Source organism: Fusarium oxysporum, chromosome VI (genome assembly GCF_013085055.1).
Source record: "Fusarium oxysporum Fo47 chromosome VI, complete sequence".
In the NCBI taxonomy this organism is placed as follows: domain Eukaryota; kingdom Fungi; phylum Ascomycota; class Sordariomycetes; order Hypocreales; family Nectriaceae; genus Fusarium; species Fusarium oxysporum.
The window spans coordinates 1,990,658-2,011,609 of NC_072845.1; the positions used below are offsets into that span (position 1 = coordinate 1,990,658).

At 48.3% G+C, this 20,952-nt stretch overlaps 11 protein-coding genes across 11 annotated transcripts; 6 read left to right on the forward strand and 5 right to left on the reverse strand.

The window, feature by feature from the left end:
- Positions 1-24: 24 nt before the first annotated feature.
- FOBCDRAFT_225855 (uncharacterized protein) lies at positions 25-1,384 on the reverse strand. The gene is made up of 4 exons (XM_031186632.3): positions 862-1,384; positions 786-801; positions 528-664; positions 25-473 (listed from the first exon to the last, which is right to left on the reverse strand). Exons 1-4 carry the CDS (start codon positions 1,086-1,088, stop codon positions 320-322), a joined length of 534 nt encoding a protein of 177 aa, XP_031037767.1. The 5' UTR covers positions 1,089-1,384; the 3' UTR covers positions 25-319.
- A 387-nt stretch (positions 1,385-1,771) lies between these two features.
- FOBCDRAFT_275528 (thioredoxin-like protein) lies at positions 1,772-2,302 on the forward strand (the record flags this gene model as incomplete). Its single annotated transcript, XM_031186630.2, has 3 exons — positions 1,772-1,857; positions 2,019-2,125; positions 2,211-2,302. 3 exons carry the CDS (start codon positions 1,772-1,774, stop codon positions 2,300-2,302), a joined length of 285 nt encoding a protein of 94 aa, XP_031037765.1.
- A 352-nt stretch (positions 2,303-2,654) lies between these two features.
- Positions 2,655-8,007, reverse strand: FOBCDRAFT_294717 (uncharacterized protein; the record flags this gene model as incomplete). Its single annotated transcript, XM_031186629.3, has 4 exons — positions 2,655-5,484; positions 5,544-6,483; positions 6,535-7,116; positions 7,173-8,007. The coding sequence occupies 4 exons, from the start codon at positions 8,005-8,007 to the stop codon at positions 2,940-2,942; spliced, it is 4,902 nt and encodes a 1,633-aa protein (XP_031037764.3). The 3' UTR covers positions 2,655-2,939.
- Positions 8,008-9,161: 1,154 nt separating this feature from the next.
- FOBCDRAFT_41391 (thioredoxin-like protein) lies at positions 9,162-9,884 on the reverse strand. Its single transcript, XM_031186627.3, has 3 exons — positions 9,792-9,884; positions 9,414-9,740; positions 9,162-9,359 (listed from the first exon to the last, which is right to left on the reverse strand). The coding sequence occupies exons 1-3, from the start codon at positions 9,801-9,803 to the stop codon at positions 9,279-9,281; spliced, it is 420 nt and encodes a 139-aa protein (XP_031037762.1). The 5' UTR covers positions 9,804-9,884; the 3' UTR covers positions 9,162-9,278.
- Positions 9,885-10,994: 1,110 nt separating this feature from the next.
- Positions 10,995-11,644, forward strand: FOBCDRAFT_41394 (uncharacterized protein). The gene is made up of 4 exons (XM_031186626.3): positions 10,995-11,215; positions 11,266-11,306; positions 11,358-11,420; positions 11,479-11,644. Exons 1-4 carry the CDS (start codon positions 11,080-11,082, stop codon positions 11,575-11,577), a joined length of 339 nt encoding a protein of 112 aa, XP_031037761.1. The 5' UTR covers positions 10,995-11,079; the 3' UTR covers positions 11,578-11,644.
- Positions 11,645-12,423: 779 nt separating this feature from the next.
- Positions 12,424-13,408, forward strand: FOBCDRAFT_225867 (ribosomal protein L14-domain-containing protein). Its single transcript, XM_031186624.3, has 3 exons — positions 12,424-12,514; positions 12,612-12,752; positions 12,817-13,408. Exons 2-3 carry the CDS (start codon positions 12,624-12,626, stop codon positions 13,129-13,131), a joined length of 444 nt encoding a protein of 147 aa, XP_031037759.1. The 5' UTR covers positions 12,424-12,514; positions 12,612-12,623; the 3' UTR covers positions 13,132-13,408.
- A 207-nt stretch (positions 13,409-13,615) lies between these two features.
- Positions 13,616-14,768, forward strand: FOBCDRAFT_225869 (NAC domain-containing protein). Its single transcript, XM_031186623.3, has 4 exons — positions 13,616-13,701; positions 13,827-14,074; positions 14,148-14,206; positions 14,257-14,768. The coding sequence occupies exons 2-4, from the start codon at positions 13,835-13,837 to the stop codon at positions 14,585-14,587; spliced, it is 630 nt and encodes a 209-aa protein (XP_031037758.1). The 5' UTR covers positions 13,616-13,701; positions 13,827-13,834; the 3' UTR covers positions 14,588-14,768.
- Positions 14,769-15,074: 306 nt separating this feature from the next.
- FOBCDRAFT_225871 (uncharacterized protein) lies at positions 15,075-16,316 on the forward strand. The gene is made up of 4 exons (XM_031186621.3): positions 15,075-15,168; positions 15,294-15,689; positions 15,740-15,826; positions 15,877-16,316. Exons 1-4 carry the CDS (start codon positions 15,160-15,162, stop codon positions 15,904-15,906), a joined length of 522 nt encoding a protein of 173 aa, XP_031037756.1. The 5' UTR covers positions 15,075-15,159; the 3' UTR covers positions 15,907-16,316.
- Positions 16,317-16,867: 551 nt separating this feature from the next.
- FOBCDRAFT_225874 (Alpha/Beta hydrolase protein) lies at positions 16,868-17,975 on the forward strand. Its single transcript, XM_031186620.3, has one exon. It carries the CDS (start codon positions 16,911-16,913, stop codon positions 17,919-17,921), a length of 1,011 nt encoding a protein of 336 aa, XP_031037755.2. The 5' UTR covers positions 16,868-16,910; the 3' UTR covers positions 17,922-17,975.
- Positions 17,976-18,285: 310 nt separating this feature from the next.
- FOBCDRAFT_261937 (uncharacterized protein) lies at positions 18,286-18,945 on the reverse strand. Its single transcript, XM_031186619.3, has 2 exons — positions 18,595-18,945; positions 18,286-18,546 (listed from the first exon to the last, which is right to left on the reverse strand). Exons 1-2 carry the CDS (start codon positions 18,811-18,813, stop codon positions 18,412-18,414), a joined length of 354 nt encoding a protein of 117 aa, XP_031037754.2. The 5' UTR covers positions 18,814-18,945; the 3' UTR covers positions 18,286-18,411.
- A 289-nt stretch (positions 18,946-19,234) lies between these two features.
- FOBCDRAFT_261938 (ubiquitin-conjugating enzyme/RWD-like protein) lies at positions 19,235-20,652 on the reverse strand. Its single transcript, XM_031186618.3, has 4 exons — positions 20,201-20,652; positions 20,045-20,133; positions 19,863-19,994; positions 19,235-19,803 (listed from the first exon to the last, which is right to left on the reverse strand). Exons 1-4 carry the CDS (start codon positions 20,251-20,253, stop codon positions 19,628-19,630), a joined length of 450 nt encoding a protein of 149 aa, XP_031037753.1. The 5' UTR covers positions 20,254-20,652; the 3' UTR covers positions 19,235-19,627.
- Positions 20,653-20,952: the final 300 nt, after the last annotated feature.

Consider the following 20,952-nt stretch of genomic DNA (forward strand, 5'->3'; position numbering starts at 1 on the left):
ACACAAATTACGAGATGGAAGCCATGTCTTGTACATGTTTATTTGTTGAACCCAACCCATCCTCAGTTTTACATGCTGACTATATGTGTGGTAATCTACCATGTAAAAAGTGATAACCTTTTCCTGAGCTCCCCTGACTCTGGAATGGCTTTGCAATACCCTCCTTTTCAAGCAATAAAAGCGTCCATTTGCGGCCCACGCCTTTCGAAACCAGTCCCTCTGTAAGGAGTAATCGACAGTGGCATTACAAATCGTGAGATATGTTGAGTAAAGGCCAACCCTTTCGACAATTGTCTAACTTGCCCATGCTTGATTGCATTTAAGGCTTGGCCTCCTGGATGGCCTCCTTGGCGTCAGCCTTAATGTCCTCAACGACACCCTCCAGGCTCTTCTTCTTTGCTGACTCGTAGCTAAGAATTCGGGTGATCTGGACGAGGCCGACCATTCCGAGGAAGAAGTTGACAGCGGCGAGGCTAAGATACAGCTGTTAGCTTGAGTTTGTATGATTTAGCGGGTTGTACGCGTACAGGTAGTTCTTGGGCTTGATGATGAGGCACCATCGAGTCCAGATGATACCGGTGCAGGTCAGAGCGAGGTTCTGAGTGAAAGAGAGCTTCTCGGCGGGACGAGCGAAGTCGGAGATACCGGCAAGGACAAGAGCCCACTGTAGATGACGAACAGAGTCAGTAATTGTGATTATATCGGGTTTCCGACGTGGTAAAATTCAGTTTCGAGAGTAGTTGCATTCGTAGTGTAGATATCGCGGGATAATATAGTCAACGAACCTTCATGACAGGAGCCCTACAACCACGCATATTAGCATTCTGTGTCAACGATCGCTTGTTCTAGACTTGTCCTCACCAGAAATGCACAGTCTTGAAGCCAACCTCGCTCTCCATCATGCGCTTGAACCAGCTCTGCTGCTGCTGCTGGGCGCCATCAGTGCTCTGCCATCGACGACCGTTGCCCTGGTAGAAGTTCTGTCGGAATGCTTGCTGACGGAAAGCCTGTCGAGCGGGCGCGGCGAGGGTAGCCTGACGGAAGAGGGGGCGCGAGGCGCGGAAGATGGTGTTTGCGGAGGAGGCCATAATTGCTATGCGATTGTCAGTACCACTATCAATATTAATATGAGATGCAATATCAGGAATCAAAAGTTAGCCAAGATAGTTCGCGCGCAAATCGAGACATTCGGCGACCCCATAAAAAAGTCTAAATGACACAATTGAATCCGTGATCAGACAGTCAATAGCAACTTACACGTCGATCTCTTGGTGGAGGGGAGATGGTTCAACAGACAGAGACAGAGAGAGGTTGTGGTCAAAAAGATGAGGTTCAACGTCGGCGAAAGAAGCTTTGAGACGTTGGGGCAAGGGTGGTCGGTCACTGTCGCCCCGAGATAGCCCAACTCTACTGCTGTGGTCTGTGGATTTAGCGCACCATCCACTAAATCCATCACTGCACGGCGCCCGGAAACCGGAGATATCGTGCGTCCGGGGCTGACTGCGAACTACGTGGGGGAGGAAAAGCTGTCAGCGGCACCGGAGGCTCTGTGCATAACTGAATTATGCACGCACACTATTCCGCCATTGGCTCTTTTTTGCAAATTATACGTACCCTTGTACCGCCTTTCAGTTTATTCCGCCCGAGCCTCATTGAGGAACCTAAGGATCCTTGCCAACCACAAGCTAGCAATTACTGAGCACTTCAAGGTCGACCTGATTCCGTCGGTAGGCTCTCTTCCAACGACTCAACCACGTCAATTCGCTTCATAATGTCGGCAAAGTACGGTTTCACAAAGTCTCTCCGCGAGGTGCGATTCCTCTTCTGCCAGACTTCGGAGCAGAGCGCGGCTCTTCGGTACGTTTGAACCATATACTCCCGAACGACAACGACAACAACAAACGACATGATACTGGCCCAATTGGGCGCATTGGAGGACACGAGCGAGCGAAGGACATTGCACAAGGACGGTAGAGCTTGAGGAATCATTGGACTGATTGTTTCTCGCGCCAATATAGATCATTCATCACCCGATCGTACCCTACCATGAAGCGCAACAACCCCAACATTCCCATCCTGATCCGAGAGGCCGCTGGCACCCAGCCCAAGGTCTTTGCCCGATATGGTTCGTATTCTATATCACTGGAGCTCCTCGGACATACTAGAGCGATATCATCGAAATCACGGCAGTACTGACATGATTAAAACAGACCGAGGTGTTGAGAAGTCACAGATCCTCGAGGGTCTATCCGACAAGGAGATTGAGGAGACCGTCACTGGCTTGGTCAAGGCTGATCAATAGAAACATGATTATCGCTTGGTTAATATTTGCGAAAAGAAAGAGAAGTCAAAGGGAGAGACCTCGAGCTCGGGCATTACGACGATGAAATGTAAATAGGGTCAAATCAGCATGCGACAAGAGAGCATTGTACTACTACGAAGACCATCCATCATCTTGAATATCGGCCTCCTCGTAGCTGCTTCATGGCCTCGTCGCTCGCTACTGGGGTCATATTGTTCCCCAATATCACACCGAGATACATATAAGCTTCCGGGCTTCGAATATTAATGTAGCAAGCACCCCACCATTATCAAGAAACATAACAAACCATAGCTCTGTACTCACGGTACTATATTACACCTTGCTGAAATCGCACTCTTTTATAATCCCCTGACCCGATACCGTGATGACGTGCCCAACAACAGACCAGATATCGCAAACTATTTTAATGGACAATCCAACTTGTCCATGCCCAATGCAAGCCCCATGAAATCCACTACCCTGTCCCCTATTCACCTTTTTCTTTTCTTCCTCTTCTACTGACTTGATGTCAAGTAGAGCGAACAGTACCGGCCGAAATAAATTCACTGACCATTTCTCAATTCATGTCTACTCAGTCCTCCCTGTTCTTCCTGCTATGTCTCAGTCACGTCACAGTCTAGTTCCTCGTGACAGGAGATCCTTGTCCGAGTCCACCGTCATCTTGGGTAGATTTTGTCTTTCCGCCCCAAATCAAGGGTGTCTGTGGCTTGGATTGTGCCCGTTCCTGAGAGGCTGGAAGTGAGGGCCAGTCATCGTTGATCAGGCCAGGCTTCTTGACTTTTCCTCCTTGATTCTCTGGAGTTTGAGGCATCTCTTTAGCTTTCTCGACCTTTGCCTCAGCCTTGTCGGCCCTGGCACTCACCGTCACTGCCCTCTCCTTGCCTTTGCCTCGTTTCGAACTTTTTGCCGGAGTCTTCTTTCCCTCTCCTTGATGACCAGGCCCCTTTTCCTTTCTAGGAGTTCCTCTTTGGACCGCTTCTGAGATGGCTCGACGACGTTGAGGAGTCTGGCTAGTTACAGCGGATGGGGCTTTTTCATTCTGAAGAGGTGTCACGCATGCATCATCGTGCCCAGTCTTGGGGACCTCTCGGATCGGTTCATCTGTTTGGTCATGTTTGAAAGCTAATTCATTCACTGTGCCACTGCTTGGTGCTTCACCACCGCTAAGATTGGCAACTGGTCCTTTATTGAGAGACGCTGTTCTCGATGGAGATACAAACTCTCGGGCCTCGGGATTGAGGCGGCTCCTTGCGCCATTTCCATGATCACGCAGGTTCAGCGAGTCATCAGATTCGGGAAGGCTCTGGCATTGGAAAGCAAAATCGGATGAAGGAGGTGGCGCTTGAGCATCGAATTGTTCTCCTGCAAGCATTGAGCTAGGAATCATAGGACGAGGTCGACGTTGCTTGCCAAAGCGAAGTGAACCTCCTCTACCCATTCTGAATCCCCGACGGCCGCGTTCGTCCTCATCAGGGGAATCTGATTCGTCAAATGAAGGTAGGGGTTGAGGCTGAGGCTGGTGCTGGTGCTGAGTAATTTCGTTCTTATTCCCATGCTTCTTACTTCGCTTAACAGACCCAGATACAGAAGGCTGCTCAGGGTCATCGTGGTGTCGCTTGATAGGCGAAGATGAGCCCAATTCCTGACTTCCGATATGACCTCCATAGTGTGTATTAGACCCCAACCGTCCACTACTACTATGCATGTGCTGAGGTGCCATGTAGCTGGATTGAGAAGAGGATGGCTGATTTTGTTGAAAGGCGTGATTGGATTCGTTGCTCGTGGATGCCATGTTCTTCGCTTTTTTTTTCTTGGCCTTCTTCGCATTCTTTCCTTTGCCTCTTGGTAGCGTGTCTGAAGTATGTTCTTGCTCAAATGATTGTTCAACCTTGTATGTGGCATTTTCGGTCATGGGAGAGGTTGTAGGCATTTCAGATGGCTGTGCTTCATCTAGGGTGGTTCCCTGCGATTCTGTGGCATCTTCTCTTGTTGACCTGTTGGAGTGAGCAGCAGAAGAGCTTTTTGGTGCCTGCGGCAACGGAAACCTAGACTCGGGGTTCTCGAATGTAGATGGCTCGTAAACATCGCTGGTGCTTGGAGCAGAGGTTATATTCTGTCCTGAGATTGGCACCCCCTGCTTAGTAGCATTAGGTTCGCGATTGTCGCTCTTTCCAACCCCGGAGTTGCTGTCATGCTCGATGGCGATGCTGATGGGTTTCATTGGAGTAGCCAAGCGAGGCCCACGGAGAGTCAGAGGCATAGGAATTTTAGCCCATGCTCGTTGTCTCTCTTTGATCTCATTCTCAGAAAAGACGCTTGGCGCACGACTGTGACTGTTCTTGCTAACAGTGGGTTCAGACAGTAGTTTAGCTTGATGACCAGATGTCATCTTTGTTTCTGCCCGGCTTTCAAGCGCCTTCATGGGCATCTCATTCTGATGATGTGTTGTCGTATCAATACCCGCAAGTCCTTCTGCTGTTTCATTCGGCTTCATTGGGGTTCCTTGGGAGGCAAGGGAAGCTTTCGAGGGGGTGCTAGGCAAGGAAACACGAGCTTTGATCCCATTATACTTGCTTCCGTCACTTCGCGGGCTACCTGGGTCATCTTGATCAGGGTGATGGATTTCATCCAAAACTTCTTCAGACGGAGGTTTAGTCTGCAGTATCTCAGGAGAGGATGTGTTTTCCTGCGCCTGCTGGATGGGAGGAGGGACAATTTGCCTTGGAGCAAGAGTTGGCTGTCCAGGGAGGAGTGCTTGTATGCCGGGTTCGGACTGCACAATTGTAGATGGAATACCAGTAGCTGGAGACTGTAAGAACCCAGACACAGAACGTTGCCCTCCGTTGGTTTGCAAGAAATGGCTGTTATGTGCTTGCCCAGGGTTGACTACAGCCGGATGAATGATGCTTGGCATCATGTGAGGAACTGCGGCAGTAATTGGCGCATTGCCTGGCATCGATAGGCCGAAAGGATAAGGAGAGAATAGCACAGCGGCAGAGTTCTGACCAGAAACTCGACCTGGAACTGGTCGAGTGGGTGCTTGCTCCGAGAGTGTCCATTTTGATCGCAAAGCAGGGGAGAATGTAACAGATATGCCTTGCTCAGGCATGTTGCCGCCGCCAATAGTCAGTGCTTCACCAACTGACGAGGATTTTACAAACCTAATTCTTATCAGTTGGTCATTGATTTCAATATGAATGTATAACGAGTCGTGACTTACCGGGCAATATAACGTCCTGGTTCTTTCGAGGCGATCGGGAACACCTCGTCCACATGTCCATATCTCTCAGCCAGGCCAAACTTGAGCCGTGCGAGTATGTCTGGCCCAGTAATTCCTTGATAACCTTGGACAATGATGTATACAGAGCGGTCACGAGAATCGCAGATCGGGCAAGAGCAAGGTACATAGTCTTTGATCGTCAAACCATCCTGAACGTTCTGGCAAGTAACTGGATCCCGACGCCATGAATCCTTCCATGGTGTCCCCTCGCGCCTCTTCTGGTTGAAATCAGAGCCAGTATGAGGTTGCGCGACAGGCGCAGTTAAGTTTCGCTGGTTGTAACCACCGCGGCGATTTTTACGACCCCCTCCGCGATGGAAACCTCCACGACTCAATCCAGCATTCCCACCGTTGCTATTCTCATGGTTTTGGTGGGACCATCGGCCATCATTCGAATCAAAACGATCGTTGCGGGAAGAGTTGCTGATATTTCTACCACGACCAGTCAATGGACCCCTCTGAGGCGGCTGTGACTGCTGAACTTGTGGAAATCCATGGTCAAATCCATTCTGCATGGGAAAGTTCTGTTGGGGAGGTAAAGAATAGTTTCCTTGAGTGGCAGGATTAAAGGTTCCTGGTGAGTAAAAGGGTGCCCCGGGAGGGGTCTGCATCGCGATTTGCCCAGAAAGTCTCATATCTTCAGGGAGCTCAGTATTCATCGCGATGTTTTGAAAGTCTACATCAGGTCTTTGCATCTGATCGAATGTACTCATGATCCCAGTATACTTCATTTCTTTCTGATCGTGAGCCACTGGCTCATCAAAAGCTCGGTTTGGTCGCTGGCTGTTCTTGGGTCTGTCATTGGTGCTCAACCGCAACTCTGCGCCTCTGATGATGTTTCCAGTGATCTGGTCCTTTGAACGACTCGAAGTAGCCTGGGCTAGTTGCTAATCAGCCTTCTGACCATCGGTCGGAGGCCTGCGGTTTGTACCCTGTTTGGCATTTGCAACATCTTTTGTAGGACAAGCAAGACTTGAGTTACCCATAACTGCTGAGCCTGGCAATGATGTTGTCACTGTGGATTTTCGAGCTCCTCGTGTGGCCCGGGGGTTTTTGGTGCCATGTCGTTTGACTCTTGTGGGGGTCATTGCATCAAAGTCCTCCTGCTCCTCCTGTTCGTGGTGTCCGTTGGAAGAGGAAGCGGCCTCCTCATCATTTTCCTTACCATTAGTGTGGGGGGATGGTGTTCGGACTGAAGGGAAAGGCTCTGTAGATTTACTTCTGGCCTGAGCTTTTACCCGGAGACCACAGTAAGCGGTAGTGTCGTTGGCCTGCTTTTGTTCGATCGGAGTTGTCTCGCTGTTGCCGTGGGCGGCAGGCCCTGCTGCTGATGCGGATTGGTGGAGCGCTTCTACAGCACTGGGCATACGGCATTCAGGCCGTCTAAAGTAGTGTTTTCCATCAAGCACCATGAGTGGGTGAGTGACTTTCTCTGAAGCCGGGGAGGAATGGTGAGGCTGCCATTCTGTTGGTCTCGTAGACAGACCCGAAGGTCCGAGGACACGTTGGCCAGCTATGAAGGTGTCAGCATAACGATAGAACCTAATTCTGAAAGCAAACTTTACATACCTAACCAGTTTTCGAGGTGCCCCTTTTCATAAAACTCCTTGAAGTGATTAGGCTTCATTGCACCTGGCCTCAGTTTCTCGGGTGATAGTAACAGAGATCGTCGATGCTCAAGGGCACTTGCGATAAGATGGATTGCATCATCCGGAAGGCCTTTCATAGCTTCCCAACCGATGACACCATTGATAGAAAGACCAGTTTCATTGCTCTTGATGAGTTTGTCACGGTTTTCGTCGTCATACAGCCAGCGGTCAACCCATTGGCCAACTTCGATGGAGAAAGCATTATAGACGTCGAGGGCGATGGACTGGTTCTCGAGAAACAGTTGACTAACCACATTCCATAGGTTCAAAGCTCCGTAATTGTAAATGTCTTGGGCGTCAAAATAATCCCACAAACTATCCCAGCAGTAGGGATGCGGCATGTCTTTTATGACCTCCCAGTAGAGCTTGCGGAGTGAGTTGCAAGCAGATTGAACTTCGTCTGAGGACCAAAGGTGAACGCGGCGCTGAGGCAATAGATGCTCCATGAAACGAAAAGGGTTCGATCCATTAGAGGTAGAGAAGACGGCTCTGGCGTCGACTGGAGGGTTGTTGTAGAATCCCACAGGGAGGTAGTCTTCGACGTACGTTTGAACGACGCCCTCAGGACCAGGTGTCTGTAGCATTTTGTAGAAGTTGGGTAGGCCATTGGGGTAGAAGCTGGTGAAGGCTTCGCGCAAGTTGGGCGGTTGGTCTCTGGCATAAGTCCGGTCTGGGTCCAAATTTGCTTGAGGCGGCGGCGATGGCCCGTTGGACATGGAGAAGTCACCCGCCGAAGCGGGTTGAGGTTGAGCCATGATGCTCTGTGTAACGGTCGGTTAGCACATGATGAGGATAAGGCGCGCTTCATTTTGAAAACGAGGGAAAACTTTCATGCTAATTTAGAAGACTCTTAGGGGTCATGAGATGGAAGAAATCACCTCGTCTCGATAAATCACAGGATGCCTAAGTAGGGGTGCTTGAGGCTTACCTTGAGAAGTGAAGCGCCCGAGCGTAAGAGAAGGGCAATTTATGGTTTAGATTCAGGTATAAAATGAAGGAGATGAATTTCAGAAAGAAGGTAGTTCTTTCCTTAAGTCGATGCTCACCGCGCGATGATGCGCCGTGAGGAAAGAGTAGGGGAGAGTTGTCGGTGTTCTCGAGATGAGCGGGAGTGAGGGTTAAGGAGAAAGAAGAGAAAGTAGGGAAAAGGATCAGGAAAGAAAATAAAAACAAAAGGAAAATCGAAGACCGGACAACGATTGTTCTACCTTGGCCCTTACTGCCGCTGACACTGTCACCGATTAAACATTAAGTGACTGACACTGGCAACGTTAGTAACTGGCACGCACTGGCACGTACTGGCACAGTTGGTGCAGACCTGGACTGGTGATGAAATTCTCTCGCTTGCAAGTATCCATTCACCAACAGTTATGCCTTTGCAGTGCTTGCTTGTGACTCGAGGAGTGCAAACTGTCAAAGTCAAACAAAGGTAAGGAAACCATCCTGAACGGCTCCCAGCCTGATTGCCAGCTCGCCTACAATGGAGCGTAATAGACTTGGTCACAATTAACCTTGGGCTTGCCGGCAGTTATATAGATAATAGCAAGATTAGTTTTGCTCGAGGTACTCAACGTGTCAACGATGCAGTCGCCCAAGCGTCTTGCAGCTCAACGCGGGTGCTTGCTGATTCTCGCTCCACACAAACGGCCACTCTGGTATAGGTAGATTGTGAACCATCTGTCGGAGAACTCGTTTCTTGCTTGGTTCAGGAACAATTCCATTCGATCAGACGAGGCTAATGCCAGTGCCCTTTGGTGGCATACAGTTCACGCCTGGTAAATTTGGACGCCAAACTTTGCTATTGTTCACAACGGGCCTTGTTGTAGGTGGACTGGCAATCGTACAGAAGGGAATGTCTTGTGGCATTTCGAAAAGAAAATCGAGCGTTTGTCAACCTACTATCGTCGGTTCATGATGGGTCACTAATACAGCATGCTAATATGGCTGATCGTCAGATGGTGTCAATCATTGACATAGTATATACAGAGAGGGGTTATGCGATAGTTCGTTGACAGTTTTAGAGACGTTACTTCTGTGCTTTCAGAAGCTTGAGGATCTCAGACTCGTTGTCGCCCGCAATGGCCTTGCCATTATTCCAATCCACAACCTATACGTATATTAGTCAGTATGTTTCCATCATGAGATTAAAGAGGCAACGTACCACTGGTCGAATGAAGTTCTCTTTGCTTTCCTTGAACTTCCTGAGAGCCTCCTTCTCGTTGTTTGCGCCCTTGATCACGTTGGGGATACCGTTGCTTCCAACATATTCCAGAATTGTCTTCACCTGGTCGTCTGTAGGAGGATCTTCGGTGATGTTGAGCTCAAACTGGTCTCGAATAGGTGCCGTCTGGGCAGAGTGGTCACTCGCTTGGTCAAGAGTAGCGCCAGAAGTGGCATTGGCAGAGACCTGCTTCAAAAGGTTGGCGACTCTGACGGATGCCGGAGAGCTGGCCTTGTGGAAGACTGTCACGATATCGAGTGTCTTATGCTATTTGCTTGTTAGCAATTACGCATATCTACTCTTGGCCTCGTAACTTACGAAGCGAAACATTTTCCCAGACTGTTTCTCAAAAGTTTATGTTGAGAAGACAATTGTAGAGAGTTCACGATTGTTCATGGAGGTTGATGTCGGAGCTCCGATTCGGTATAGCTCCATGAAGCTTGTCACGCCGAAGATGACTTAATGGCTCGGGTCTGCAGGGCCCGTGCATATAGACCCCACCACGACACCCGCTATCTTCCGCCTCCTCATGGATGACAAGACATATATGATAGAGACGGAATGTCCTTGGGACATGTGTGTTTTAATGCTATTCGCCTTAAATCTAAGGCCCTTTGGGATCACTTGTAGATACGACATCAGAAATATTGTACTATTCATTCCAAATCTCAGGTCTCGATTATTGGATTCGCTATAGCTTCATCGTTGGTCTCTAACCATATTTTCTTTTATTCCTTTCATCGAGTCTGAATGGCAACTTACTTCGGAGAAGTAAGGGGGTACAAAATATGAACCTTTCGATGATGACTTATAACTTTATCAAAAGTTGAATATTAATCCTCTGAGAGGTCAAAGTTTCATTAATTCAACCAGTCACTTTGTCCCGGATAGGGGTGGTGTTAAAGTCAGTGTGAAAGTTCACGTCAAGGTCCACATCTCAGTAGATACCTCGACTATCAGTCGTGGTTTTGTATTTTGTAAACTCAGCAATCACGAAATGTTACAAGCAGATTGCCTATAAAGTTTCTAAGAAATCAAGTGTAATGATCGGATGAGGCTTGGCTAATACATCTTGTTTGCTCCAGTTTCAAACTAACGTAGGGTGTCATAGGTAGCAAGCCTTGACGTGAGAAAGAATAATTGGAATGTTGGGTTTCCACTGCTTCCATATATACAAAATGAAAATTCTCTCTTATTGAGAATTCATGAGATGTTGTTGAGTCTCTCACGTGGCCTGGTGTCAAGGATCATAGACAGCCGCCTCGCCAAGCTGATATCAACCGCTTACGCTAGAAGATCGACTGTAACAAGCATATGTTGCAGAAACCCTAAGGAAGAGCTAAAATCTTTTTCTTTTTACTTATGACGTATGTGTTGCGATCTGATGCGTTTTGTTGTGATGAGCAAGGACGTTCTTTTATAATGACGTATTCTATGAAGTCAGGTTGTGGAGAAGATGTACGACCATGGCACTGATTCATCGTCGAAGAGGAACTACAAAAGGGTCTCGAGATCGATTGAACTTTCTCTCATACAACATACATCTCATCTCTTCACAGAATTCTTCCTTTTCAACCACTAAAAACACAACTTCTACACATCCATCATGTCTGGCTACTCCAACGTTGGTAACCGTGGTGTCTACGAGGCTGGCGATCAGAGAAACGCTCCTGAGTCGGAGCGCAACGTTGAGGACCCCTACAATGAGGGCAAGGAGAACTCTCACAACAACCTTGACTCCAGTACGTATTCCATGGGTCAAATATGAGAAAGTGTTCTAACAAAATTGCAGAGGATGAGCGATCCATCGCCAACCGCCTGGCTGCTGAGGAGGTTAGTTGAGCCGCCGCAAGAGGTTATCCACTATATACTAATGCAAAACAGAAGCGATCCGAGACTGAAGACGATCTCGAGACCGCCCAATTGAAGAAGGATCCCACTCTGCCCGTAAGTCCAATCGAGATCTGGCTCTGTTTTGGCGCCAAAAACTAACAGGAACAACAAGGCTCGCGCTCACGGCAACGAACCTTCCAAGGGCGCAAAGGTCGATGCTCAACTCCAGGCTGAAGAGGAAGAGGAGTTGAAGCGCAAGGGCAAGGCTTAATTGTAGCAATACTTTAGATGACGGCCGTTTCATTGCAGGCAAATGATTCGGAAAGGATGAATTAATGATTGAGTTGAAAGCCGAAACACGACTCTGCACTGTATATGTGAATGTGAGGAAGTCTAGGGGTCTTGTTGAAGCATAAGTCTGTCTCAACGATAGCTCAGTCTAACGCCCCCCGGCATATTGGGTGTCATACTATCTGCATTTATGTTTCACTTCGATCATCATCATTGAGTTAGGGAATGTACAGCATATCACATGAATAAAACGAAACGAACGGTATGGCTTCTGAATGTTTATAGAATGATTGTTAATTTCAACTATGGACATTAAATATGTCTGCCTGTGGCGGCGAGTCAGGCTCGCAGTAGGCTAAAACTTGCGACCAAAGAGAGATGAAGTGTATCACTATAGTCTTGAGTTAGTCTTTGTAAAATGGCAGGTCATGCAAGACTGAATGTAAGACAAAATGTGCTTTCAGAATATGTAAGAAATTGAATATCAGCTATCCGCCCGATTTAGCCACTCCGGCGAAAGAGAGCCATCAAGCAGAATCAATCGCAAATTACCTCATCCTTGTGCGAGAGAGAGAGAAGAAGGGGGAAAGGGACAAGTGCTGGATCCTTACCTTGATGCACTCAAAAATGCCGTGTGCCTCTTCGATCATAAAAAGGAAGAGATTTGTTGGCAGTAAAAGACTTGACCTCTACCAGAAATTTTCTTTTGAAGTTCTCGTCGACTGGCCCGTGCTCCGTTGCCGGGTGCTGGGCTCGCTTTGCCGGACGGCGAAAGGTTAGTCCGGAAGGATTAGACCGAAAGTTAGGGCAGGCACGCACAGGATCTTTTTCTGCCCACGATCAAAAAGTCCTTAGCGATTTCAAGGTCCGCGGCTCCAGCAAACAACCAACTAACGGGACAGCATAATCGACAACTGGTATGAACCTCGACTCCTACGATCGCAGTTGCATTCGAACAATCAATCACTGCGCGCGCGACTCTTGAAACATTTCGACTAATCGACCGTTAATTAGATCACCGTCACAATGGGCGACGCAGTCATTGAGGGTTCGAACTGGCGCCTCGTTGAGGTTGGCCGTGTCGTTGTTATCAACGGCGACCACCCCTTCGCCGGCCGCCTGGCCACGATCGTCGAGATCATCGACCACAAGCGAGTAGGTTTCTCCTGCTTCAGATCAGATTAGTCTGCCGAAACACGCGATATTGACCCCGTCACAGATTCTCGTCGACGGTCCTTCCGCGAACGCTAGCCTCGCTGTTCCCCGACAAGCCGTTCCCCTCAGCAAGGTCCTCCTCTCCTCTCTTATCGTCGAGGGCTTGAACCGCGGTTCCCGAACTGGTGTCGTCCGAAAGCTCTGGGAGAAGTCCGAGATCGACTCCAAGTGGGAGCAGACCAACTGGGCTAAGAAGCGGGATCAGATGGAGCGGAGGAAGGGTCTCACCGACTTCGAGCGCTTCCAGGTTCTCCGACTCAAGAAGCAGCGACGATTCGAGGAGCGCAAGGCTCTGGCCAAGGTCAAGGCCTCCGCATAAATGGGTCATTAAGCTGGAGTCACGGAGGTGCTTGAAAGTCGGGTTTAGATCAAGTGGCACGGAACTGGGCAGGAAACACATCACGGCGGTATAGAGGCTGCTGGATTCACTTTTGCTCCGTTCTGGAAGGCTGTATGTCACACTTCATCATCATGATGAACGGCGTCAATACGGAAATTCTGAGATCAACTGAATTCAAAGCATAAGGAGCATCAAAAAAGAACATGGATTCATTGTGAACTGTAGCCGAAATAAAAATGAAATGAATACCCCAAAACTCCGTTGTCTGTGTATGCATGCATGTCTTTACACTCAATCACTTTGTATCCCCATAATCAACCTTAATTATTGCCCAAATTGTTCATAGATTTCCCTCCACCCGTCGTCACTTTCTTGGACATCCGGATTCTGGAGGGGGAGACGTAGTGACACAAAATCTGATTACCTAATGCGACTTAGTTCCCACCTCCCACCAAGCCCTAGAATTATCGCTGTGCGAGGACCCCATCACAAAACGACGACGTGAGAGATCAGGCCAGCAAACAGACGTAACTGGGATCAGCAAAACAAGTAAGTACGAAGCTGTCGTTACGTTCATTGTGTTATTTTGCTATCGATTTTTTGCGGTCTCGGGAAGATTTTGCTGCCACAAATTGTTTACCTGAGATTTACTAACATCTGTGCCCGCACTCAAGTCGCCAAAATGTCGAACCCCCGCGTTGAAGAACTTCCCGACGAGGAGCCCAAGAAGACCACCGTCCAGGAGCACGAGGATGACTCCAGCGACGACTCCGAGGTCGAGGAGGTCGGCGAGGGCCAGCTCCCCGCTGGTTCTACTGTGATCCACAACCGCAACGAGAAGAAGGCTCGCAAGGCCCTCGAGAAGCTGCACCTCACCCGTATCCCTGGCATCACCCGTGTCACTCTCCGCCGACCCAAGAACGTGAGTGCCGATGGATTTTGCAAAGAGATTGGAGGGGTAAAATGAGGTGTTGGTGCTAACCGAAGTGCTACAGATCCTCTTCGTCATCAACAACCCCGAGGTCTACAAGTCTCCCAACAGCAACACCTACATGTAAGTTGCATTGTTGTAAAATGATGGATCTGCCTCTGACCTCAAGCCAGTGTTTTCGGTGAGGCCAAGATTGAGGATGTGAACGCCGCTGCTCAACAAGCTGCTGCTGCTCAGCTCGCCTCCGCCAACGCTGAGGACCACTCTGGCCACAACCACGGTGAGCCCAGCAAGGCTGCCGAGACCGCCGAGGAGAAGAAGGACAAGGAGGATGAGGAGGAGGAGGAGGAGGATGACGACGAGGAGGTCGACGCTTCCGGACTCGAGGATAAGGATATTGAGCTTGTCATGACCCAGGCCAACGTCAGCCGCAACAAGGCCGTCAAGGCGTTGAAGGAGAACGACAACGATATCGTCAATTCCATCATGGCTCTAAGTATCTAAGCATGAGCTTCTGCTGGACGATCATCCGAAAAAGCATGTACATGGGACGAACATTGGGCTCTTGTATTAGTTCTTGGCGAACTGTACCCTGCGGAATGGAGTTGATGCCAAATAACGGAAACAATTGAAGGGGAATAACACCCAAAAATCCGTCAAAGAATGCTGTTGAAATTTTGATCATGCGTGATATTATATTCTTGGACCAATTGTGACTATCTTGATCTTCGTTTTTTGAGCGATGTATCTCATGACTACTTATTCCAGCAATTGCTAATTGCTGTCTACATTGGGTTACCATAATCCAATATGTAGGATTTTCTGGCATCTTGAACTTCATCACTCAATATTCTCTCGCCAATGATCAGCTTTTGAGCTTCAATTTCCTCTCTTCCAGTTGTCCTCACTCATCCTGAGCCGACGTCAATGAGGGGTCCGAAAACGCCGCCCGCCGGATATTTGAGCAGAAGCACGTGACTTCCTAGTGCCCGGTAGTTCCCTGAACTTCGGCAAAGTCATCAACAGTCAATCAAGATTATCCTCTCCGCTCTCTCGACATCGTAACCTTCCTCAAAATGGCGACTGTAAGTTCAATTCATCAATTGGCGCGTGTGACTGATCGCAGGTGCTGTCGAAATTTTCCCCCGGTCCCGATCGTGCGCCTCTACGTCCTAGGATGCCTTGAGCTAATTTTCCCCTTCTCCGACAGCGAAGCGCAGCTCTCAAGCTTGACTGGACCAAGGTCACCAGCTCCCTCGGTCTCCGTGGCCAGACCGTTGCCTCCCTACAGGCCTTCAAGAAGCGCAACGAGGACGTCCGCCGCAAGGTTCAGCAGCTCCAGGAGCAGCCCACCACCGTCGATTTCTCCCAGTACCGATCCGTCCTCAAGAACCAGGCTATCATCGATGAGATCGAGAAGCGATTCAGCGCCTTCAAGCCTGTCACCTACGATGTCAGCCGACAACTGAAGGCCATCGACGCTTTTGAGGCCGAGGCTGTCAAGAACGCCGAGGCTACCAAGGAGGCCGTTGACCTTGAGCTCAAGGATCTTGCCGCTACTCTCAAGAACATTGAGGAGGCCCGACCATTCGAGGAACTCACTGTCGTACGTACCACCGAAGCTGAGACCATTGGGTCGATTCTCACAAGTTATAGGACGAGGTTGCCGCTGCCGAGAAGTCTATCGACGAGAAGACTGCTCAGCTCGTTTCCAAGGGCCGATGGATGGTGCCAGGATACAAGGTATGTTGTCCGATTGACGGAGGAGATGACAGCACTAACACCCACTGCAGGAGAAGTTTGGCGACTTGGCTGTGGTTTAAACGAATCGCGATATACCTTTTCCGGCTTCGCGTTGTGTACTCTAGCATTGTAGATACGAGATCCCGAGGGAGAACCCGGCTTGTCTCATACCCAATCCGCTACAATTTTTCCTCTGTGCTTCATAATGAATTCTTATTAGGATATTGAGAATGCGGTTCGATGTGAAGCATAGTGTTCAGGTTCTCAGTTCCCAGACTAACCTTAGACTTCTCAAATTTATGTCTCTTAATTGCCCGTTTCAAACCGAGCATCCTTGGTCTTTGTTCTCGCCACCTTCAGCTGCTGTTTGAGGACTAATTTTGGAATGAATCTTCACTCCTTCGTCGATGTGTGGCCCAACACCTATCGGGTATGAAGACAGTTTTTTCAGGAGGTTGAACAATACGAGGGAGGCATAGGCCGAATTCCGATATACCCAATGCACAGGGCTATTTCTTGATGTACTTAAAGTGAACCGTAATCCAACTGTAAAAGCACACCCCATCCGATCAAGTTCATTCTGTTCGGCAACGTTTCACTCATCTGCATCACTACACATCTCTTTCCATACCCTATATCCGAAGACAACCTGAAACTCAAGTCCAAGTCCTGTGTCGGACTACATGAAAGGCAATAAACTATCTGGAATATTTGTTGATATTTGAATTCCAGGAGTCGAATTGTGAAGATTGAGCTTTATATGGGTTTGTTATAGGTTAGCTTTTTAGCCGTTGAACTCTATCTTCTTTGTTTAAACCGAAGTTCGGCTATTCCAATCTGAGGGCCCTCCACTCAAAGAATGTTATTGATCAAAACTGCAAGGCTCTAAATCCTCAGACCTAGCTCTGGTCTCATGCAGTATCTTTGCTGGAAGTCCTACAGCAAAATCAGGGTCACGTGTCGGCCTTTAGCCTGAATACCCCGACTTACACGATACGCTATATATCCCTCGTAACGTATGGTCACTATTTGCGAAAACTTCTCGAATCACTGACTTTATCAAAATACAAGATCAACAGCTATCATGGTGTTTCCAGGTCCGGAACTCGAAAGCTATGTCTTTAAGACGGCACCGCAATTAGACGCTGCCTGGCTGGCACATGAAGAAGAGGTCAAGAAGAAAGGCCCTCCTAGAGTATTCAACAGTGTAGAAGAACGGCAACCGATTTATGCTCAGGAATGCCGCGACTTATATGCTCAAGTTACGGCGCCTGGAACCCGAGATCATGAGCTCTCCCAAGGAGTTACTAAGAAAGAGTTCACTATTCCCTCTTCTGTGGATGGGCACCCAATCCCTGTCCTTCAACTAGACCTTACAGGTACCGAAGCTGAGGAGCCGGAGATTATCGTTATATTTTACCACGGCGGTGGTCTGAGGGTTGGCGAGGCGGATAGCGAAGAACTATCATGCAGACATATTGTCAAGTCAGGCATTGCCAGGATTCGACTTTACTCGGTGGGATATCGCCTATTGCCTCAGAATCCAGCTACCGTGTGTCGTTCTGACAGCTTGGATGGATTTCGAAAATTCCACAATCCAAAGATAAAAACTATTGTTGTCGGAAGCTCGAGTGGTGGACAGATGGCATCTGCGGTGGCGCAAGCAGCTCCTCCAGGTTCCATTCATGGACTTCTACTGAGGTGTCCAGTCACAGGAGACAGAGCCAGTGGCGAGGAATTTGTACCTGAAAAGTTACGTCCATATCACACAAGCGTGTCTCAAACGTTCATCACATCATTGGGCGGATATCTACACCGAAACACACCTAGGGATGGTCTTGAGAAACTCCCTCTTGAGGTTTCAGAAGATGAGCTCCAGGGACACCCTCGTACTTGGATTCAGCTTACTTCAAACGACACCCTATACTCGGATGGACTATGCTATGCCATGATTCTAAGGGAAGCAGGTATCGATGTTAAAGTCCAAGTGGAGGTGGGCTGGCCGCATACCTTTTGGCTCAAGGCTCCTCACCTCGATCATGCCTTGGCCTGCGAGAAACATATGTTGGAGGGATTACGATGGCTTCTAAAGTAGTAGAAGATAAACCCGAACGAGGCGTGGCTTTTCCACTACTTCCTAGCATAGGAGATTTTGATCTGTTGTATGATTGTTCTCTCCGTTGCCTCTTCCACCGTGACAACGTGCTTCAGTAAGCCATTCAGACCCTCCAGTAGAACAATAAAAAAGCAGAAAGAAACAACGACCTACTTTGTTAAACATAATTCAAGGCTGTAAAATGTTGGAATGTATTTCAGATACCAAGCCGTAGATAAGTTGAGGCTTTAATCTTCCTCGTGACAGTCATAGTTTTCGAAGAGGGATTTGCTGTTCTCAAAGATTCGCGCCGAGTATCATGCAAGCCATGAAAAGCGTTTTCAAGAACAGATTTTGGGGCCTGCCATGATAATCCCTCATTGAATACATTGTCGGGGGGTCGTTCGATAGAATGACACCACTTGTTCTTATCGCACAGAACTTTCTGTCGAATTGGGGATGAAGGGAGGATAGACATTATTCGAATCTGCTAACCCTCATAGGTCAGAGAATTCCGGTCCTCGGCCGACATAGAGTAACAGAGATTCTTCAAGTCGGCACAGATCTTCCTGAGAACAAGAATTTGTTCAATAGAATGGTTGGCAATACTGACTACCCAATACCCCTGTATCCTGTTAACTTACCGTTGGATTATGGTCAAGGAGAAACATACCATCCTACCACCTGGTGCAGGAACAAGGATATAAGTTGTCTTCTCGTGCACATCACTCTTGTTATGGGCAAAGATTTGAAAGATACCGTAGACAGTCTTGTTCTGAGGATCAATAGAGTAACTCAAAACTTTCTCTGAAATGGAGCCAGGTTCTAAGTCATCGTCAGCGGCAGCAGTGAGCTGCCTGTCCAGACTTGAGTTGCTATACTTGAACTGCATTAGGAACTGTGGGGGGTAAATGGTTGTGAAGTAGAAATAGTGTCACGCCATAGAGCAACGAACAGAAGATGGAAGGAGTTGAATCAACGGAAGGGGAGGAGTGAATAAACAGAAAAACAGTAGATATTCCAGTTTTAGTATGTAGATTTTGACTTTTTCATCATTCTTTCAAGGCCTATTCACTTACCAAACCATACAATCTTGTGAGCGTGGGTCTCGATACCAAAGTTGTCTACATCTATCAGAAAAGGAGACAGGGTACATAGAGAGATGGATCGCAGGTTCCCTTCGTACGATACAAGGTACTGATTTGTTGAGCTTTGTTCAGCCAACGCTGGTTGCGTGACAGCAGATTACGTTTAAGGCGATTGGCTTGTAACGACCCAACTCAATCAACTTCTGATTTACTTAGAGAACAAGGTTCAGATCATGACTCTGGCGTGTCGTAGTGGTAGAGGTACGGTAAAGAACAACCCACTAGTAACTGAAATGTCACAAGGAGCTGCCTGGAGTGGGAGTTGGATACGATCCCTCCACACCGAACACGCGGCAGGTATTCTTAAAAGTATCAGCATGAAACTAGACAAAATAACGATGCGTTTCTTCACAGCAAAAGTATTCAGGTCTATCAGACAAGACCAAGAGCAAACCTGCAAGTGCCATTGTACCCGCTCAAAGTCAATGGAAAGTATCTCCATGAGACATCACTTGGCCCCTAAACTCCAGCATTTGCTCTCCCAACTTGATCATCCATAACTATTCAAATTCTGTTTTTTTTTTTTTTTTGTATTTAATCCTAGTGTATCATTTTCCCTCAAGGTTTCGCATATTGGGCAGTCCATTCCTTGGCGGTTGCAATAGCGGCCTGCTCATCCTCCTTCCAGCTCTTGGCGACATCTGCAGCGAGAGGGTCATCCGGGTTAGGAGCACCGAGGAGGGCCTGGATCGACAAGAGGATAGTTCGGATCTGAAGAGCGGGAGACCAGTTATCTGCAGTGTTTGTGAGCTTGGCCGTTCCAGACATGTATGCATCCTGATATGCAACCCACTCTTGAGGACATCGAGGCAAATACGACCAAGCTTATCGACGTTTGGGTGGAAAATCTTGGTCAGGAATCGAATCTTGGGAGGAGTCATTGGATAATCGTCGGGGAGGAAGAGCTCGAGGCTGAAAACACCACCTGAAATTTCGATTAGTCGGCAAATCAATCTGTAGTGACACAAAACATACCCTCATACGGAGACTGGGCGGGACCGTGAATTTGGACATCGAAATATCGGAGGTTATCCTCGTGAGGAACGGCACTGATTCCTGGAACACTGTATCGCGACGAGTGTTAGGTTACGAAGTCAAGGCGCAAGACATGTAGCCTCGGGGATGACCTACGGCTCGGCCATGAGCCGTTCTGTCTCTTTAATAATGCGCTTGGGGAGAGCCATGGTGGAGTTCGGGGGGTATGTGAAGGAATTTCGATACAGTTCGAGACCGGGGGATGCGGTTCTTATCTCGGTGAGTACTTGTTCGTAAGGTATCGTGTCGTCGTAGCGTTTGCTTTCGAAAGAGTTACGTATAGAAGGGTCGTGGTTGGGTGAGGTCTGAAGTTGAATGCTTGAAATACCTAAGGCGGGCACTTCAGGTCGACGGCGGGGCAGTCGCAGTGGCAGGTAGAGCCCAGTATTATCGGGGAGCAAGCAATCTAAAACCCGATGGAAGTGATTAAATGAAAGAAAGATTCTGGCAGCGCGTCACAAATGAATAGAATTGTTTAACACCTGATCATTCAAATCAAGTGACGACTATCAACAAATGGTTAGGCAAAGATGGTAGATAGATAAGCCATATGCATCCATTATAAGGTGGAATTGTACTTAAAAGTACATGTCCTTTTAGGCGCTGTCATACAACCATTCCTACGGCATGTGCCCAATGAAGGTCGCGGAAGGTTCCGTTAAATGCTGAACCTGGACAAGCTCAACTCTACTCACAGGCAATGGCGGGGGATGTACCACAACACTTCAAACAGCAGGTGTGGTACTTGTGGAACGACGTCGCGCGCTCTGACCACCTCCTGTCAATCATTCATCCAGTGAGGAACGCGAGTTCAGGTGAGCAGCTTCATTAATAACATCTTCATACAA

Coding starts and splice junctions, on each gene's coding strand:
- FOBCDRAFT_41391 (XM_031186627.3), bottom strand. Junction 9,360..9,413: donor AGAACTTCATTCGACCAGTG/GTACGTTGCCTC, acceptor ATATACGTATAG/GTTGTGGATTGGAATAATGG.
- FOBCDRAFT_41394 (XM_031186626.3), top strand. CDS start 11,080: ATGTCTGGCTACTCCAACGTTGGTAACCGTGGTGTCTACGAGGCTGGC. Junction 11,216..11,265: donor TCACAACAACCTTGACTCCA/GTACGTATTCCA, acceptor ACAAAATTGCAG/AGGATGAGCGATCCATCGCC. Junction 11,421..11,478: donor AGAAGGATCCCACTCTGCCC/GTAAGTCCAATC, acceptor AGGAACAACAAG/GCTCGCGCTCACGGCAACGA.
- FOBCDRAFT_225867 (XM_031186624.3), top strand. CDS start 12,624: ATGGGCGACGCAGTCATTGAGGGTTCGAACTGGCGCCTCGTTGAGGTT. Junction 12,753..12,816: donor AGATCATCGACCACAAGCGA/GTAGGTTTCTCC, acceptor ACCCCGTCACAG/ATTCTCGTCGACGGTCCTTC.
- FOBCDRAFT_225871 (XM_031186621.3), top strand. Junction 15,690..15,739: donor CATTCGAGGAACTCACTGTC/GTACGTACCACC, acceptor CACAAGTTATAG/GACGAGGTTGCCGCTGCCGA. Junction 15,827..15,876: donor GGATGGTGCCAGGATACAAG/GTATGTTGTCCG, acceptor CACCCACTGCAG/GAGAAGTTTGGCGACTTGGC.
- FOBCDRAFT_225874 (XM_031186620.3), top strand. CDS start 16,911: ATGGTGTTTCCAGGTCCGGAACTCGAAAGCTATGTCTTTAAGACGGCA.
- FOBCDRAFT_261937 (XM_031186619.3), bottom strand. CDS start 18,813: ATGCAGTTCAAGTATAGCAACTCAAGTCTGGACAGGCAGCTCACTGCT. Junction 18,547..18,594: donor CTGCACCAGGTGGTAGGATG/GTATGTTTCTCC, acceptor AACAGGATACAG/GGGTATTGGGTAGTCAGTAT.
- FOBCDRAFT_225869 (XM_031186623.3), top strand. CDS start 13,835: ATGTCGAACCCCCGCGTTGAAGAACTTCCCGACGAGGAGCCCAAGAAG. Junction 14,075..14,147: donor CTCTCCGCCGACCCAAGAAC/GTGAGTGCCGAT, acceptor GAAGTGCTACAG/ATCCTCTTCGTCATCAACAA. Junction 14,207..14,256: donor CCCAACAGCAACACCTACAT/GTAAGTTGCATT, acceptor ACCTCAAGCCAG/TGTTTTCGGTGAGGCCAAGA.
- FOBCDRAFT_261938 (XM_031186618.3), bottom strand. CDS start 20,253: ATGGCTCTCCCCAAGCGCATTATTAAAGAGACAGAACGGCTCATGGCC. Junction 19,995..20,044: donor CGCCCAGTCTCCGTATGAGG/GTATGTTTTGTG, acceptor TCGAAATTTCAG/GTGGTGTTTTCAGCCTCGAG. Junction 19,804..19,862: donor TTGCCTCGATGTCCTCAAGA/GTGGGTTGCATA, acceptor CAAACACTGCAG/ATAACTGGTCTCCCGCTCTT.
- FOBCDRAFT_225855 (XM_031186632.3), bottom strand. CDS start 1,088: ATGGCCTCCTCCGCAAACACCATCTTCCGCGCCTCGCGCCCCCTCTTC. Junction 474..527: donor ATCAAGCCCAAGAACTACCT/GTACGCGTACAA, acceptor GCTGTATCTTAG/CCTCGCCGCTGTCAACTTCT.